Source organism: Ciconia boyciana, chromosome 1, assembly GCF_034638445.1.
Source record: "Ciconia boyciana chromosome 1, ASM3463844v1, whole genome shotgun sequence".
NCBI lineage: Eukaryota > Metazoa > Chordata > Aves > Ciconiiformes > Ciconiidae > Ciconia > Ciconia boyciana.
In genome coordinates this window covers 126,738,147-126,757,324 of record NC_132934.1, presented here as the reverse complement: position 1 = coordinate 126,757,324, position 19,178 = coordinate 126,738,147, and the positions used below count along the sequence as shown (strand labels likewise).

General features: G+C 36.9%; 1 protein-coding gene across 1 annotated transcript in view; it reads right to left on the bottom strand.

Moving 5' to 3' along the window:
* Positions 1-269: 269 nt before the first annotated feature.
* The window catches only part of CFAP47 (cilia and flagella associated protein 47), a 354,495-nt gene continuing 335,586 nt past the window's right edge, over positions 270-19,178 (bottom strand). The window contains exons 64-65 of the mRNA XM_072852476.1: positions 10,642-10,810; positions 270-491 (exon numbers count right to left, since the gene is read on the bottom strand). Of these exons, the coding sequence (XP_072708577.1) occupies positions 270-491; positions 10,642-10,810 (391 nt within the window). The remainder of the gene's footprint in view (positions 492-10,641; positions 10,811-19,178) is intronic.

Genomic DNA, 19,178 nt, shown 5'->3' with positions numbered 1-19,178 from the left:
TATATTTTTTCAGCTCAAACTTTTTTCTCATTAGAACTTGCTGACACCTGTATGATATACATAAACTGTTAGGTAAGCATCTAAAATCCCTCATAGAAAAATGAGTATTATTGAGCTCAGGTACTCTGAATCTTCCATATAAAGCATACAATCAATGCTTATCATATCTGCTTTAAAAAAAAAATTAAAAACATATCCTCTTTTTATCTGCAGAATTTATTTGACAAAGGTGTCTACCTCACATCCTCCCCCACCAAAAAAATAACTGATCATAACTTTCTGTATTTTGTCCTGAGGACCAAAGGTGCCCCCTTGATTGGTGAGGATACTCCAGTGGTTGTAAGTTTCAGATTTTCACGTAAAAAATTGCGCTGGCGAACGGTGGCTGATTTTATGTAACTGCTAGTAGAAACGACTTTTGCTGGCCTTGTAGGTGGTACAGTCTGTGGAGGCAGTCCATTGATTTCATACGTCCACTGCATTGATTGTGTCTGCAAATAATGAACAGAGACATAGAAATAGAAAATCATCAGTGACCAAATACCTTCAAACTTTTTGACAGTGATTTACCATGCTACATTGATTTCAAAAGATATTTATGCTTTTCCATGTAAGGTACTGCAATAACACAGAATGAGAATTACACTCCTGGAACATGGAGACCAGAAATCACATCTAATGTTATGAATTCAGGACCAAGCATAACAAAGATGAGTAATTTAGCTTCCTAGCTGATCTAAAATTCTTTTTTTTATTTAGGAAACCCCATAGCTCTGTATGTTGTTCAAAGGTAATTATTCCATAGTACAATATAAATGCCTCAGGTGTATACTGTAGGATTTAATTGCAGCTCTGGTATTGGTAATAACGTGTGGCGGTGTGGTCCCCCCATGTAAGCAATAACCACCAGTGGGGGTCATGATGGCTGCATCCAGCTTATGCTGGACTTGGAGGATGGATGGCAACACAGTGGCCAAGGGCTGTCTGGAGCAGGGACCCAGACGCCTTGCTGATATGCAAATATGACCATAAGTCAATCATCTTACTCCTTAAATAGTGGACAGCCCAGGGCCTGTTGAGCTCTCCTGCACGGCAGCGGGCTGCACGCCAGGATCTCCCCTTGAGCAGGGACGCCTCTCAAGGTTACTCCTCGAGGCTGAGAGATTCCTTGCCGCAACAGATCCTCGGTAAGTGACTAATAGCATGCTAAACTTGGAAATCTTAGCTAAGTGATATAAAGGATGGATTGCGCACATATAATCCTTTAGACATAAACCGTTGACCAAGTCTGGGACTAGGACTGGATCCAGCCACACTTAGACTCCTCTCTGAGAAGGAGTTTAGAAAGCAAGGGGATCCGTTTCTGAACCTTGTGACTCAATGGGAGGGTCTCCCTGACAGTTTTGTCTGACCCTGTCCTCTATGCAGTAAATAATCAAGTATACCATGCCATTGAATCTTATTAAACCACTGTTGCATTTACTATTTAACCTTGTTAACTCACTGTTTTATATCAATAAAGTATATTGTTGCTTCTCTCTTACAAGTGAAGTGCACTCTCACTCCATCCGCGACATAATGGCATTATCAAATGGTGGATTTTTTGCATTAAAATAGTGAACAAAACTAAGAGAAAAGGACTCTGAGTATGCACAAGAGAACTGCAGCTTCATGTTGAAATTTCTAGTTTGAAGAATATTTATGTGAATTGAAAATGACACTCCTCATTTGCTTTCTGTTTATAACTGGTCTCTAGGAATGGAGCATATGTTTCTATGTCATGTCTTGTAATGCTTGAGTACTTAATTCTTACTGAGTACGTGATTCTTATTCTTACTACACATGCCATCTATTCATACTTAAGGAGTATTATTTCTATGCATATGAAGGCTATACTGCTGTCTATCTCCCATGTTTCATTTGTGTCCTGAAGCAGAATTTTGGTTGCTAAAAACCCATGTGTAACTATTGCAGATCTTTCAGTCATTTTTCTTTCAAAATGTATCACTTGAATTCTTGAAAGCAGGTCTTTATTCCAAGTCTTTAGCATTTTCCTCTCATTACGTCTAGGAAAAGGTCTATTCATAGGTCTTTAGTTTTCTATTCTCCTTTTCCTTTAAAAAAAAAACAAAAGCAAACAACAGAAAGATTACAAAACCCAAAGATTTCAAATGATGTGTCATTATGTCCAGCTTTCTACTATGCAAAAGGAAGACAAAGCATCGCATGCCCACTTTAAGCATGCACTGTCATCTGTTCCTTCACACTCGGAGATTGAAAATCCCAGGTTTTATGTTTGAGGCTTCTTTTGCTTCCAAGCCAAAACTTGCAGGGAACGCTGACTGAAAAATATGGCATGATGTAGGTCTATTAAAATATATTCATACAAGTGAAAATGTTTTTCATACAGAACACAGTGCATGTACATGTACATACATACATAATACACAGTACACAAGAACACACCAGACTCTGTGACTTTGCAGCCTCAAAGCAGTGGAGTCATGTTATTTAAGTGATATTTCCAAATTTCCAAGGTCTGCGTTTCCACATTTGGCACAGCCCTGCAGTCACACAGCCATGCTGCTTGCGGTTCTTGTGCAGGTTTGTTAGTGCTAGGCTTTCGCATGATGCTGCATTGAACTACAGAGACATGGCTTGTAGGATCACCTTTCTCTCCTGCTCCAAGTCATAAAGATTTATCATTCCAACAACAGTTGTGATTTATGTAATTCATCGCCCATTTAAAACTAACTTAATCCTTAGAACAATCATTTGCAGATATAACCATTACACTTAACACCAGTGTCATTTTTCATCCAAGGAAACAAAAGGTCAAAAAGGCTGCATATACTCTTAAGTCAATCTGGAAATCAGTGCAACAGTCAGCCTCAAAGCTCAAGAGTTTTTCCCTCAAGCACTTAGTTAACAGTCTGACATTCAACATGACTGGCTTTGTGGCCCATTTGCTCATTCCAGTTTGAGAGCTCTGCTTCTGCTCTGCTGTTGGGCATGTCCGTACGCCAAGCAGATTTGGCCTACAGAGAGGAGCCACAGTATCCATACAAATCATTACAAATTTTCACATAGCATAAATGCCATCAACTATCTCCAGAGCACAGTGTGTATATTTGTCTAGTTATTTATTGCATTCTGTCAATTAATTATGCTCTAGGTAAAGCACTACAAAGGCCATAGGGAAGAGCAGTCAACGTTCTCCATCTTGAACTTTCTCTACAGTCATCCCATACTTACAACAACATACAGAAAACAATAAAAAGGATGTTAAAGTGGCTCTCTGATATTGTTTTGTTAACTATCGATTTTATATTTGCCACTGAAAAAGTTTGAATTGATGATGTTTAGCTTTGTTATCTTTCATATGCTCCTTCCTATTGTTCTAATTGTTGCCCTGTCATTGCGAAAGTATATTTAAGGGATATCATTGCAAGCAGTTTTGCATTCATGTTGCAGCTATTCAACGGGAAGAAGTTTGATTAAACTGTAAACCCTTTGGCACAGGCTTTGTTCTCTGCTATGGACATAATACAGCATTTACACTATTTCACATGTGCACTGCATACACTTACAGCTCTTAAATGTCATCGCCATATGAATCTCTAATTGTGGTGCTTCTTGTTAGACAACCGGTTTTAGCTAGTTTTTTGGTAACTGCATATACACTTTTCTGTGCTAATGTTGAAAGAATAGGTGACTTTTTGGCTGTGTATTTTTAAATAAACTTTTTTTAAAACCTCTACTTTAAAATTGGCAGTACTGATTTTACATAGTGTCTTCCGAATGAATTGCCTTATTCAAATAAGATTAGTAAGCGTAAGATCTTAATAGATATTTCACCATGCATGCATAATTTTTTTAAACTTTCATTACAATTCTGCTAAAATCAAAATCTAATTTAAATTGAATATTATTCCTGTGTAAAACAGGCAGATTAACTAATCTTTATTCTCAACCTTATTTAATACTGTGAAATGATCTAGTAACTCCACTGCCTGTAAAGATAAAATCCAGCAAAAGTGGGTGTGACATGGACCAACATCAGTATCTTATGTCCAAAGATAAAGTTTTCATTTAAGAAAAGTAAATCACTCTCCAGAGTTAGCTAGTTGTTTTATTAACTTCAGTACAAGATGAAATGCTTTATCCACTTTAGTATGCCAGATGAACAATTTAGTTTAAAGACAATTTAACCTCAGGGTCATATACACTGTGTGCAAGTCTCATTGATCACTTCAAGGTCAGAGGAAAGATCTGATAGGTGTTTCAGCGATTTAAACTGAGTTACTAAAAAATCATTTCTGTTCCGAAATCCACACATATTGTAACTTTACTGTCTATAGCGATCTTAATTGTTTGAAATGGGATTTAAACAAAAGTGATGGGCTATGCCACCTCTCAACTTCACTTATCATCAGCATCAAACAATTGATATAGCCTTCTGGGTAGTAATAACCTTTTGCTAATTTTCTGTTTGCTATACAAATGTCCTAGATTGCATGTTCCGTGAAAAAAAAAAAAGTTTGTGGCTTGACTTGGTGAAAAAAGCCGCCTATTCTGTTGCTGCTGCAGCCTGCGTCAGGTGTGGTTTGTGGCAGGAGAGATTGCTCTTTCCCTCATGGAAACGCATTGGGTTCAATGGGGGAAATGTTGTGGGCATTATGACATGAACCCTTTAGATAGGATCCATCAAGCCAGAAATAAAAAAAAAAAGAGCAGTAACAACAAAAAACCCCACCCTAATTTATCGTTTTGAACTATGGTAGTCCAGCTATTGTAAATCATGTGCTATCATCCAAGACAGTTGGAAACAGTCATTGTGAAAAAAATGTGCATTTATGTACTGATTTACTGAAAGGAACTGTTTTAGTTCAGCATTTTCTGCTAAAGGGGAAACAAGTGTTACACAAATGCAAAAGAGTTACTGTCAACATAATTTGGGTTGGTGCTTTGTTTAGCACTAGAACCACCTAAAATTCAGTAATTTTCAAGACAACCTAGAATTCAGTAATTTTCAAGACAACCTAATACTCAGTAATTTTCAAAAAACCTTAGACACCCACAAATGTCTATTTTACTAGAATGTTTAATTTTCAAGGGCAAAATATTAGGTTTTTAAAAGCTGCTGAAGCCATAAGTATTTGCTGCAGGGTAAGGCTGTACAGCTTAACTACAACAACTATTCTAACCAATATGAAAACTGCAGCACAAGAGCAAGTCTACCAAGTTCAGAATCTGTGCAAGTGCCTCGAAGCTGCTGCTTTGGGTTTCAAGGTCATACCTGTTTCAGCAAAGGAAAAGACAGATCACATTTCAGACTTTTCTGGAGTGGTGGAGAGGAGGGAGAGACTTCGAAAGGTCATTTACATATGACCATATAATTATGATAGAATATTTGACTTACAAGCTGTATTTACCTGCCTAGGAAGTGGGTCAAAATTTCCCAAATCAGAGGTACTCTTACTCTTCCTACGCTTAAGGCAGTGCAGTTTATTATATCAAATTTGGAACAATTCTAATACTAGCACTGGTAGTAACACAGTCTAAGGATGAAGGTATTGAATTTACTACAATCTACACAATCTACTAGAATAGAAATGTAAAAGAGAGTCTCTGTTAAGAAGATATATCTAATATAAACATAGGTATTTAAGAATCCCAGGCTCCTTGCAATGCATCTCTAGGCCTATTTCACACGCAATTTAAGAAGACCAGACCACAGTCTGAATGTCCTTGACAGCCTGAAGAAGGATTTCTTGTTGAAATGAATTACTTCCTCTTATCAAAGCCTCAAAATTCCCGATGACTATAACGTAATTGAAGTGTGAAGAGAGAAATAATTTGGCTCACCTGGTTGGAGTAATGGCCATCTGCAGAGCTAAATCCTTCTGAATAATATTTTGAAGAATGCAAAAATGAGATGCATGCTGACACTTTTTACTAAATGTCATAAGGTATTCAAGTAAGTTATTTAACCATCTTGATGGCTGACTGGGTAATGTTCATGAAGTAATTTATTCAGCAAATACTGGTAACAGTCACCAAATAATTTATATAAAAGTATATTTTTTGGTATTCAATCCATTCTTACAGATGGCTCATGATTCATAGGATTAATTTGCAGAACACAGATCATCCATGTGTATTCACTGTAGGCTGGCAGTGGTACTGAGTTACATGCTAATTAATTGCCAGGGAAATCTATATTAGGAGGGCATTAAATATTGGGAGCAAGTATCAGGAGTTTTAAGATACATGGTATTCCAATTATCTTCTAAACAGTGTTAACTCAGGAAAGTCCAAATAAAACTTGCAGGACTTCCAAATAAGTTAAAACACAGGAAATTACAAATAGTGCATCCAATATTCCCTGACCCTTATTTATACTGCAGTGGTGACAAGCAAAAAATCACTGATTATGATCAGTGTATACGGAATGAAATTAAACCAAACCAAACCAAACCTTTATGTGAACTGTGGAAGGGAGGAGCAAAGGCTAGAAAACTCATGGATCAAGATAAAGACAGTTAAATAAGTGAAGGAAAGAGGAAAAAAAAAAACCCAACAAAAACCAACAAAAAACAAGTGATGCAAAGGCAGTCACTTACCACATCCCACAAGCAGACCAATGCCCGGACAGGCTCTGAGCAATTTCTATGAAGAAGATGGCTAACAATCATTTTCTTAGCTTAGAGGAACATTTCCAGACAGAATTAAAGGTGGCTTAATTACTTCTGCAGTTCAAGTATTAGATGTTTCACAGCATTGCTTAGATGTAATACAATCAATATCAACCATTCCTTCAGGACTGGCAATGGTTTGAATGCCTTCATACAGCAATGGTTCCCATATTGTGATCATCTTTTGGCCTTATGAGAATTATAGTCTCAATAAGCAAAGTAACCTTTCCTCATGCTTGTGAATCAAACATTTTGAGTGTTGATTCTGCACTCAAAATCCAGTGATGCTAATGACAGGATGTGTTACATTCACTGCCTGTAATGAACTTTCTGGATCTCTGCTTTTAATCATAAAACTCAGGTCAACATCAACCAGTGGCAAGGGACACACGTGACATCTTATTTAATGTGAAACTATTGCAGTAATCCTATTAACTTTGTTACATTTTTCCTTGCTCATTCTGTTTAAGAGCTACAATTTAGAGTAACATTAAACTATGGTAATTAACAAATCTACCAGGAACAATGCAGAACGTGTTTTCACCAAGCTACTGAATATGTAACAGTACCATTTTATGTTCAGATATGCAAGTTTGCACAGACAAGCTTAGAGAAGCCACACCTGGGTAGTGTGGCTTGCACACTGCATCATTTATTTCCAGAACAGCATGACAAATGGTTTTGATATGCTATCTTCCATAGGTTAAGTTAGTGATTATTCAGTAATAAAGGTGCACAAGCCTGACTTCTGGAGGGCTTGATAATGTTACCTGCAATCTGGTTTACTCTGACATCTATTTTATCATTTAAGATTTATTTGGCGTGCCTTCTGCTTTAGAATATCTCTGAAGTCTCACCCATGAATTGCAAAGCAATTGCTCGGGTCTCTAGCTGAATTCAGCACAGTGCAAGCAAATTAACTGTAAGCCAACTTGAATACGCCCTTTTCCAAGGATTTGCCAGCCTCCTGGCTGCTCTGTCTTGTGCCTGGCAGTGGTTCCTGCCCCAGGAAGCCTTCGCAGAGCATCCCCCGCCCCAGCTGCATCGTGCCGTCCCTAAGCTCTGTTGGTTTTCTGTGCAGCTTTACCTGCACGTCACAGCCTAGCTCTGAGATGCCAGTGCGGCTGAGGAAGTCCTTTTTTCCCTCGCAGCACTTTATAGCTTATCTAAGAAGCACGCTCTCTTCACTAATTTATCATTAGTGGCAATACATGTTTTCTCGGTTAGAACCACGCTACTTATGAAAGCTGTTATAAATGTGGAAGTTGGATCATGGAATAATACCTATTTAAAAATGCTTTTCATGCACCATGTCACTGTTTCTTACTTGCCGCTCGACTAGAGTATGATGTTCTCTTTCACAGCCACAGAAACAAGCATGATTATTTTCTTTACTGGCTTTTTATTATATTTCATTCTTTGATCTACAGAATTTTTTAAAGTAATTTTCTGTGTCACTTTTACAAAATTAAGATTCCTAACAGCTATTCAAATAAGTGTCTAACTTCAATTGTTTTGATATGTAGTTGACTGAGAACAGAAGTTTTTATGATGGTTAAAGAACATTTAATTGCTTCAGCAAAGTAATTAAGGTTTTCTGCTATTAATAAAATCTACTGTAAGTATTCATGAATATTAAAGTCTTAAAGAATCCACAAAATATCCCATGAAGTACCTGATTTGTGTGCAGAAAATATAAATGAGGCTACATTATTTCAATTATATAGATACATTCAGTTAATAAAATGTACACACTAAATTCTGGTGAAGACAAATTGTAATCTCTTAATGCTAATTAGCTCCTCAGGACTGGGTTCTCAGCAGGGCAACTAAACAAATTTTCCAGCAAGACTGCTGTAGCCCTGTACTACAGCAGCATCAGAAGAGAGGCGACACTGTAAAAGAAAAGGAGCTTTCTCACTCTTTCTAAAAATAGCCCAAAGCCTCAGCCAGTACATTGGCTAGAAAGGATACGTGCAAGAGAGGTTCTTCAGTGTTAGGTCCAACATTAATTGTGTTTCGCCACCTCCATTATTATTCCCCAAATAAGAGTGATTTAATCCTGTTTTTGCCATCTAACTAAATCTGTCTCCCTCAGGTCACTAATGAAAATTATTTCAGCTAACAGGAAAGGCAGAAATGAGTACCTGGTATTCTCAACGTGTCATCAAGTCTTATTTCAGGTCAATGTTGAGAGCGCAGCAGCAGAATTACACACAGTCACAGATGCTCTGGCTTACATTAGAACTACAGAAATGAAAGCTTGTGTGGAGAGGAAAGGGGGAAGTCCGGCGCACACAACAGGACTACCAATAAGAGCAAAAAGACCACAGGCCTCATCAAAAAATTACAGAAACAACTTAATACTTCAGTTAGAGTAAGAATGTTAGGAATATCTCTAATATACTCTGATGGTGTAATATTGGTCCAAATTGCGCCTGTGAGCATTAAGAGTCCTCAACGTGTTTTTGAACATACAGGAATAGATAGGACAAGATGTGATCCAATATGTATATGTAATATGTATGAGTGACTTCTTACACCCACACCCAGTATCAAAGGTGGAGATGTAAAGAGCCGTCTGCCTAGATCATAACCAGAGACCGAGGTGTGAGTAGATGTACGTTAAAAATCCAATTACTCGAAGCCCATCTGTACTGATAAATTCCTAAAAGGAAATTTTGGATTACTGACTGAGTTCTTAGAAAGCCAATAATCTTTGACCATCGTGTTTATCCCATTCCAGACAAGTTCATTATGTTAAAGCTCTGTTAGTGATGGAAGTTAAGCCAAAGACAAACATTGCTAGCACATTTACATGTGTCATGCCTAAAAACAGGAGTTCAGTTCCAGAACTACACTAGAAGTTTCTGAGCTCTGTAGATGTGTCATATAGCATTATGCAAATATAAAAGAATACAGAATAAATTCAGTCAGTTATTCTCTTTTTCAAATGGAAGAGCGATAAGCATCACTGCTGTTTATGTAAAAAGACTAAATTAATCAAATGTCTCATGTGGTAAAAGAAAACAAGTAGGAGGGATTAAAGGGCCTTCTTGTTTTTCCAGGATCTGAATTTCTTATTCACTGTTGTACAAGTTGTCACTCAGAGAGATAAAACACTATAGTTATTTGCTATGCATCTTTTTATCAACTTTGTTTTGACCATCTTATTTTTTAAATCAATACTGGTGTTTCACTTCTAATCTAGTAGCCTGAAAACATTGGCAGCATGCAGTGAATACATTTAAAGTGCAAACCATGATTTGTAGAGTTTGGGGTGTTTGCTGCTACTGTATGTTTTCCACAGTTTCCTTTTCAAGAATGATTTAAAACTTAAAAATAAATTCCTGCAGTAATAAGAACATTTTTATTACTGAAGGAATAAATGTCTTTAAATGTTTCCTGACCTTCAGACTTACAGAAGCTACTTGGCTACAAATTCTTTTTGTTTATTTTGAAGCTTGTTTTAAAAAAGTTATTCCTGGCTTCGTGTTCTGAAATTCTGCCTTCTACAGTTTAGTATCTAGCTTCTAGTGCCTTTGATCCTAGGAGGTATAATACAAGTAAAATCAATAACCTAGGTCTCACGTATTCAATTACTGATATATTCTCCACCAGTTCTTAACATGATTATTTTGATTCTTTGTGAAAAGTCATTCTGTCACGTTGTCTATGGAGTTGGGGCAAACGTATCAAGATAAGTATCTGTCTCTGGTGATGATGGCAAAGGGATAACACAGAAATTAAAATATAATGTGTTTTTCCAGCTTGTCATGAGTTAACTTTGAAAATTTAGTTTTATTCTTGTTCATAGCGAAGAGCAGTAATATAATCACGGTGCATGCATTTGTATGTTTCAATGCTGCTTTTTTGTATAGGATTTCTTTTTTTCCTTCCACTCCTGAAGGTATATTTGTGTATTGCATTCAGAAAGGCTTACCTGGATTACAAGTGTTGCCGTATGCTTCTTGCCGTACATCCTTGGCTTGAAGCCCACCGTTATATGGGTTCCCACAGTGCCTGCTGGAAGAAGTTCTCCAGCTTGCGGCAGCACAAGGAACTCGGGATCGCTGCCTGCCAGGAAGTGCGCAGTGAATGGCTCTGGGGTCCTACAGAAAAGCACAGGAGGCTATGGTGCCTTTTACAGGACCTTAACACAATTTATCTACAGTCTAACATTTAGGCCACCATGTGGCATGACTCAGGAAACTTGGCAGTCCCTGGAATGCATAGAGAATAGTAATAGCATTCTTACAGAATAAATATCCTGTAGTAATTATTTACATTTATTTATAAATATTTATAATCTTTATACACAGGGACCTGCATACTGGTCTTCCATTTCAAACATACTTACATGCTATTATAAATATTATAATAACTACAGAATAATGATGGCATTTGCCACTAGAAAGAAAAGAATCATCTGCCCTGTAAAGATAGAATAATAGTGATAGAAATAAATTCCATGTCAGAGTGAAAAAATCCACTTTTCCTATTAAAAGCCCCTCACTTTTCCAATCTATAATCAAATAAAACTGACAAGCCACCCATTTTATTAAGTTTTATGACTAGAACTGAATTTGCAATCTGGTGGAGTGTTACTAGATTGGGAGGGAGTTCTGAAAGCCTTGAAATGAACATATGGAAAATAATAGTTTTCTATCACTGTTTTCCACATTTTTCATATGCCATAAACTAAACACTTTAAGATACTGCAATAATAATAATTAGGTTCCTCTATTGATATTATTGTATATCTCTTCTCTCAAAGAATTTCTGTCACAGGTACTGCAGATCTTGTCTAATTGCTAGTTTCATGGAAGTACTGTTGTGCCCAAAGAAAATGTCTTATTCCTGGTAAAGACAGTGGCTGAGGACTACAAAACAATCTTAGGACAATCCCAAACTGCTGCAGCCTGTCTATCACAGGTCCTCAGGGACTCCTTGCCATAAAATTTCTCAGCATGAAAAGAATACACATTTTTGTATTTTCCAGTCAGGCATTCTCCTTTTAGTCTCTGTGTTGCTGAGGACAACCCTACCACTATCTGGACAGAAAGAGAACAAAAGAAATTGAAACTAGAAATACAACAGCATGGTCAAAAAATAAGCCACAACACCCTGCCACAGTACAGCAGGACAAGTATCATGCATGCTTAGAGGGAACACATTTTTAGTTGATAAAACTTGAAGAATGAAAATCTAACAGAATCTCAAAGAAAAGCTGTTCAAATCTGTTTATTCATGGATTGTCACACCAGAAATAACACTGCTTTTCAAAGAAAATACTCACAAAGAAGTGAAATTTAATATTTTATGACAATTCATATCTCTACGGAAATGTCCCACATTTCCTGGGCAAGTGCTATTCAGTGGATGGTATGCTGGGTCTATGTCATCTTGTTTAAAAATAGCTCTCCTTTGGAATATGTTCTCACGAAAGGTTTTCTTAAATTCAAAATAACCTCATGAAAAAAGGTCACACCGTAAGTTGGTAGAAACAAATAGTGCAAGTGCAGAAAACAGAAACCAAAAAGCTTCTGCCTCCTCAAAAAAATTAACTGACATTTAGCAGTGCCATCAGACTTGGGCACATTAGCAGAGCGAGCCTAGCTTTTCCTTTAGGTGACAGCAAGGTGGGCAAAACTACTGAATGTCTGAAACTACACTTCAAGTCTTGTGACAGCAAACTTATGCTGACAATCTCTTTTTGTGGTGCCTAAAGTTGTGCAGCTGAGTTTATATCCCTGGGCCATAAGCACTAATCCTGCTACGGCCTGAGTTCCCGATTATGTGCCATCTAAGCCTTGAGTTTTCACATCTATATTTCCCACAAGGACTGCTCAGCTGTGAATGCCTAGAGCACACCTACTGCACACAAAGGGCAGGCACGGGATGAAAAAGAAGTGATGCCTCTTAGACTGAGTAGCAGAGTAGAGCACTCATCAGAAACGTCTGAGATGAATATTCAAACCCTGTTTCTGGAAATAGAGACCTGAACACAGGTCTTCACTTCCAGCATCATTGCTCCATAGACTAGATTTAGGGACATTTTAAGATGGCACTTTCTTTATCTCCTGTGTTCAGTCTGTTTTCTGATAAGTAGTTGGGGATGACGACTCCTAATAAGCACTTTGTGTCTTTGTGAGGCATACAAGAGCATGACTTAGCCTACAGCTGCAATGATGAAACGCTAAGGGAGATGGGACAGGCTGCATGCATGGAAGACACAAGAAAATAAGGACTTTATTCCTGCAGATATTGCATCTTAGCAGGGTGTGATGCAGCAGTAGTTTTTTCAGAGACCGTAAATGACTCCTCAAAACAGTTAGTCAGAAAACACATAGGAGAAAAAGCTAATAGTTTTAGTCCTGACAAGGGACCAGACAGTTTAAAATGAAACTGTCACAAAACTGATCTACAATTGTGCACACAAGATATTTGCCAAGTCAGAGAAAAAATCTTACTGCATCAACCTTGTCAGATTTTAATTTTCATAAATAAAAATGGAGAAAAACTAATAAAAAAGCTTTAAAGAAAATCTGCATGCTTCTTGACAGCATTAGCACAAGGTACTAGAGGACAAGGTACTAGAGGCAGCTGTAATTTTTTTCTGTGTTGAGTAAAATATATATACACATACACACATACATACTTATATGAACACATCCAGTCACAACCTAAAACCTCCCCCTTCCCTTCCCTTCCCTTCCCTTCCCTTCCCTTCCCTTCCCTTCCCTTCCCTTCCCTTCCCTTCCCTTCCCTTCCCTTCCCTTCCCTTCCCTTCCCTTCCCTTCCCTTCCCTTCCCTTCCCTTCCCTTCCCTTCCCTTCCCTTTTGCCCTTCCACTTCCCGTTCCCCTTCCCCTTCCCCTCCCCAAAGCCTGGCAGCTTTAAACAAAAGACTCAAGTCAGTTACTGGCTGCAAAATGTTCCTCAAAGTGGGAGCTATGTCCAAATAAGGAAAATAGAAATTCTGGCAAATTAAATGTATAGCCCTAATATGATAGCCCAGCAGGCATTCTGATGAAGATATGGCTAACTGTACAAGAACAAGCAAGTAAAAACTTACTCACACACAATCAGAAACAGGAACCTTTCACAGTGCCTGTAGTGCTGATAAATAATGGATTTTTGTTTCAAAAATATACCTAAAGATGGCCTCTCAAGAAAAAACAAGCAGTGTTTTCACTGATGTTCACATCAGGGAGATGATCTGGCATCCTGGCTAACTCACTAGCAAGTGAATTGCTTGTCATTCTCATCTTCTATAGTACAGAGAAAGCTGGAGATAAAATTCCCAGGATAGCACCTGAATTTCAGACATTATTGTTTTCCGTGTTGGTATATTTGGTGTATAATTAAAAATTAATAATTATGTGGTTTAAAATGATTAAAAATTAATTCCTCCTCTTTGATTACTGCTTCAGGTAAAACAGCTCTGGAGTCAATGCTTGGCTTGTCATTTCTCAGCCATGAAGGACAGTGATGAGGCAGTCTATATTTTTTCAGGAAGGCTTTTGTTTAATTCAAGGGTGGCAGTTACTAACATACTTGATAAAGTTTAATGATGTGTAGAGTCTTCAAAACACACACGAACCAAGCACAAATGAATTAGTAAATATAAGGGCAGAAGCCATACAAACCAGAGAAAGCAAATGTGTCTTCCCACCTGCGTGTTCCATAACTCCTGTCATAATGGTTTGATATTGCTATCAGACAATACGAACTCTGCCCTTACTCAAATAATGAACAAGAGTAAATATTAATTTGAATTTAATTAATAATTGGACAATGAAATCATGGCAACCAGGAAGAGTGGAAATCGAGCTAGTATTTCATAGACATATTTATTACTCCTTTAATCTTGTTCTTTAATAGCATTGTTCTTAAATAGCAGCCTGTGCTCGTCAGTGTTCTCATGTTAGGTAATTTTCAAATTAGTAAACTAAAAAAGAATAGCACCTTATGTCTTCAATTAAAGAAAACCTTAAAATTTATATTCCCATAGAGATCTTACTGCAAAATTTGTAAAACACCCAGCAAATCTGAAAATATGAGCCTTTATTAAATTAAGGCTCAAAGTAACTTTAATTTTTACTCCTCTCTTCCTCAAACTAGTGAAGCAGTAAATTATTCCTATAGAAATTTATTCCTTTATAAAACTCAGCATTTTGCAAACTATACATAAAAAACAATGCATAATGCTTTTGATCAAATGTAATTTTTTTCAATAAAAGACAAATAACAAAATGTCTTAATCTGTAAAGTATATAACTGCTTAAGCAAATATGGGATATGGTTTGAAAATGTTGCAATGTGCCTCCAAAAATAGTTAATCATAACTAAACTTACTTCTTGTAATTTGTAGTTAACATCTGTTGGATTACACAAGAAGTTTCAGTTATTACATAGTGAAGTTCTTTAAACTTATTAACTGTATGCAGTTGTCAAATTCTATGAAATTATTAGTGATAGGTGGTATGATTTAGATAATTTCTTTTCAACAGAAAAAATGACAATGGAAAAAAAATTAGGAAATCCTCATTATTTATCAAAATTGGTTATGTTTCGGACCAAAACCAACTCTGGTTTAAATGACCACTCTAAATCCTGAACTCTGGACATCAGGAAAGATTTAACTCCATTTATCACTCTATAGCTTTGGAAAGACTGTTTCAGAATTAACATGCATGACGAATGACTGTCAAGGAATGCTCTACCAAATACAACATCACTTTTGTTGTGTACATGTTGTAAAACTAAAGCAGGAGCTAGGGGTTTTATCTTCACAAAATGTTAAGATTTCTGTCTCATTCCTGTTCTACCCAGGGGTACTATATTTGCAGATTGGTAACTGACTTTTCCTGCTAAAAGTGGCCCGGGTGACATGGCTAGTTACAGCTCCTGGCTAAACGTGTGACATGTCAGGTATTGTATTATTAGGAAGGATGATGATAACTTTTTGGAAGCTCTGCTGCACGTGTACCATTATTGATATTTGCCACTAGTCTCCATTCAGGCTCCAAAAAATGGAGCTCAGTCAACATTTGTTCTTTTCAGCTGCCACTATGCGGGAGATAAAGTCTTCTAATTACATCTTTAGATTAATGGTAGAATTTTGCAGAACTGGTAACAAAGAGATTGGCATAGGAATCCAGGCCTGTAACATGGCACAGCGACGCGTGAGAGAGGGTGAAGAGAGGGTGCATGTGCTGAGAAATTAATGAATGCATTTTCTTGCAGCATACCTAATTCTGGCTCATGGTAATTCTAATGAGATACAGCAGTAATTACAGTAAAATAGAAATATTTCTCAAAGTTTTAACTGTAAACATTTTTTTTTGTTTTTTCCCTTCACTATTAGGGAGGGTATAGAAAAAAAATGGGTTGCTCACTATTCTTCAGACAGCATTAAAATTCATTTTGTGTGATCAAGGAATGTTTTTAATTGAACATTTATTCTATGCACTAGGAAATGTGCATAGAAGAAATAAGGAAAATATCCACAGTGATGTTCAAAATATGAAATGTAGGTTAAGATAACTAACTCTGCACATGCAGTCATTTTAAAGCCTAATTTCATCTTTCTTCTCATCTCCCCAGTCCACCTGTTTTGTTCTCTCTTTATTCTAGCTCTGTTTCCATAGTCAAGTGGAGCCTTGGATTTTGCAGATACCACTCCGTGGAGACTATATTGATCCCACGCTGTTTGCTTTTGTGATAGCAGGAGCTGACTAAGTATGTTTTTCTGAAGCATAGTTTGAGTTCATCTGAAAAGTTTCCTCAAGGTAACAAATATCCTGTTTGTGATAAACACAGGATTGGAAAGACAGGTTGGGATGGAAGGATGGATAAAATTTTACTGTATATAGGAAGCGATGCATGATTAAAACAATCACTAACAGGTACATGGAAAGCTAGAATTATGTTGGTGAAAGGAGGCTCTGTGTATGAGAAATAAGCAGATAGAACGAACAGGACAGAATTATCCACCATCTTGACTAAACATTCAAAAATAATATAGTTTACAAAAAATTTTCAAGTGAACATAGGATTCATATGCATCTATCCACATGTTTCATATTGGCTACTGCAGTATTTGCACTGGAAAACAAATAAGGTAACATTCTGCTGTAGCTGGATATCAGTATTTTAATGTGAAGAAATAAATCCAACCGTCAAAATATCTCTGTACTGGAATGTATAGTAGTAAATATGCTCCAAAAAAGAGTTCTGTATTAATACGACTGTTCTGATCGCAAAACATAATTGATGAAAAATACATTAAGAAGTTATTTTCAGTAAAACAAATATAGAAAGGACTAGTTTTCTTAAGCAAAGCATAAATTCCAGAATTTTTAGTCTGTGTTTCAATTATAGACATCAGCATAAAATAATAGACCAATAATTTGAGCTGGATATCAAACAAGTTTCTATAATTTTTATTTCCAGGGATAAGATTTTAGCTATTCTTTTTGGTTAATACTGCTGTCATTCTGTAAACCATTGGCATTCAATAATCCATTTGGTATTGAAACAAACACTAATGTTAGAGGCTCGTACCAAAGCCAGTTACCGCAGTGAAAATGTTGCCAATGATTTCAGCTGGTGTTGAAATAAACCTACATTTATGACAAAACCTGAAGAAAGTCATCTATGAATGTTAAAAAATGGCAGATTTTTCTTATTTAACAAGTGAAATCTGCTTTTTTGACTCTAACCAATCTTAATGCCATTACAAGAAACCATTCAACAATATGTCCCTTTTGAATTTGTAAAGCGGAAAGTAAAATATTGGACTACTTATATATCACAAATGTCCTAGGTGCAGACAGGTTTTAAAAATATATTTGAGCTTTCTTCATACAACAAAACTGCTTGGCTGCATTCTCAGTGCCTTTCATTATTTATTGAAGCAGATATTGGGCTGTTTCTCATTGAGGGCATGTGTGCGTGTCAATTTTAAATGTATTAAAAGAGAGAGTGCATTACATATTTGCATGGACTCTCAGAGCTTTCATTATTGCAGATCATTGTGAGCAGCGTAGCAACTACCTCCCATTTGTCACTGTTCATCGTTCCTGAAGCAAGTATATCAAATGTAGTTATGGATAAATTGGAAAATCATTAATTCAGTCTGAAATATTTCGTACACATTGAGGATTTTGCTGGGGAACAGAGGGGTGGAATTAAAGGGAGAAGGCCACATTTGAGTTGCAGTGGCTGTAAAGAAAAAGAAACCTAAAACCATTGACCTCATAGCTTTGTAGTGGTCACCAAAGGTGCTCTGTGGATCACTGAAGATCCTCATTCAGCTTGGTATATATAAGAGAATCCTAATCTGGCCTTAATAAGATACTGAGCCTTTTTTGGGGGCTGTGGTTCTGAAATATTTTTTGTTGCATCACTGTGGACCCTGCTAGCCCAAAAAGATGTATAGATCTTCTCAGTGATGCTGTGCAACCACTCTGTCCTGGAAGTAGCAGAGGGAGAAGAAGACACAGATGCCGAGTCCCTTTCTAGCAGGTGACTCAGAAATACATCTCTCTTTCTCCCCTAGTTAGTCTCCAAGTAGCAGTGCCATGAGGTACTATCCAGCATAAGAAAGGAAGGCAGAAAATATCTATAGGCAGGGTGAAAAAAACCCACCTCTCTCTAAGTACCAGAACTGATTCTCTATGAGATTCTGCTGCTACCTGTTTACTTAAGAAAAACTCCTGATCATTTTTTTCAGGGAAGGTCTGTAGGATGACACTCCATATCCCAATTAAACTTTTAATCCATATTTTAATATTTCATGGTTTTATTTTTAATCTAAGTCATTTGAGTTATTCAGGCATTAAATTACATCTGTAATATATGGGTTTCTTGTGTAACTGCTTTTAAACTGCAGATCCTGTATGGTAAATGTTGGTTGGCTGACTGTTCTATTTCTATAACAAAACCTCCACCACCAAAAGCTCCTAAGCAAATCAAAGATAAGAGAAAGCAACATAAAACTTACAGAGCAGTTGTTGGCGCTATTTACAACACGGAGCTTATTCAGTACATGCAAGCATTACATTTTGTATTTGAAATGTATGGGGGGAACCCTTGTAATGTAAATTAAAGTTGGAATTTGTTTAAGGGAAAAAGGGAATCTGCCTTCCATCATGGCTCCTTCTTTATATAACTATAATGATTCAGGTTTTATAACATGTTTCAGGAGAACATTGGGTCTCTTCACTACTATCAAACACCTACCAGGAGATTACAGTATTGCCAGAGCAATTGCTTCACTTTTGTTCCTGAAACAGCCTATTCTATTGAAGCTGTTAACTTGAACACTGTGATAGGAGCCTTTTTCAGAGTCCTTGGTAATTATCATCACTGACAGCCATGTAAAAGCTGGAACAACTGTCCATCTTAGATGCATAGCTTTTGGAAATAAGCTCTTAAAAAAAATCAGTTGGAACCAAGCACACTTCCTGCTG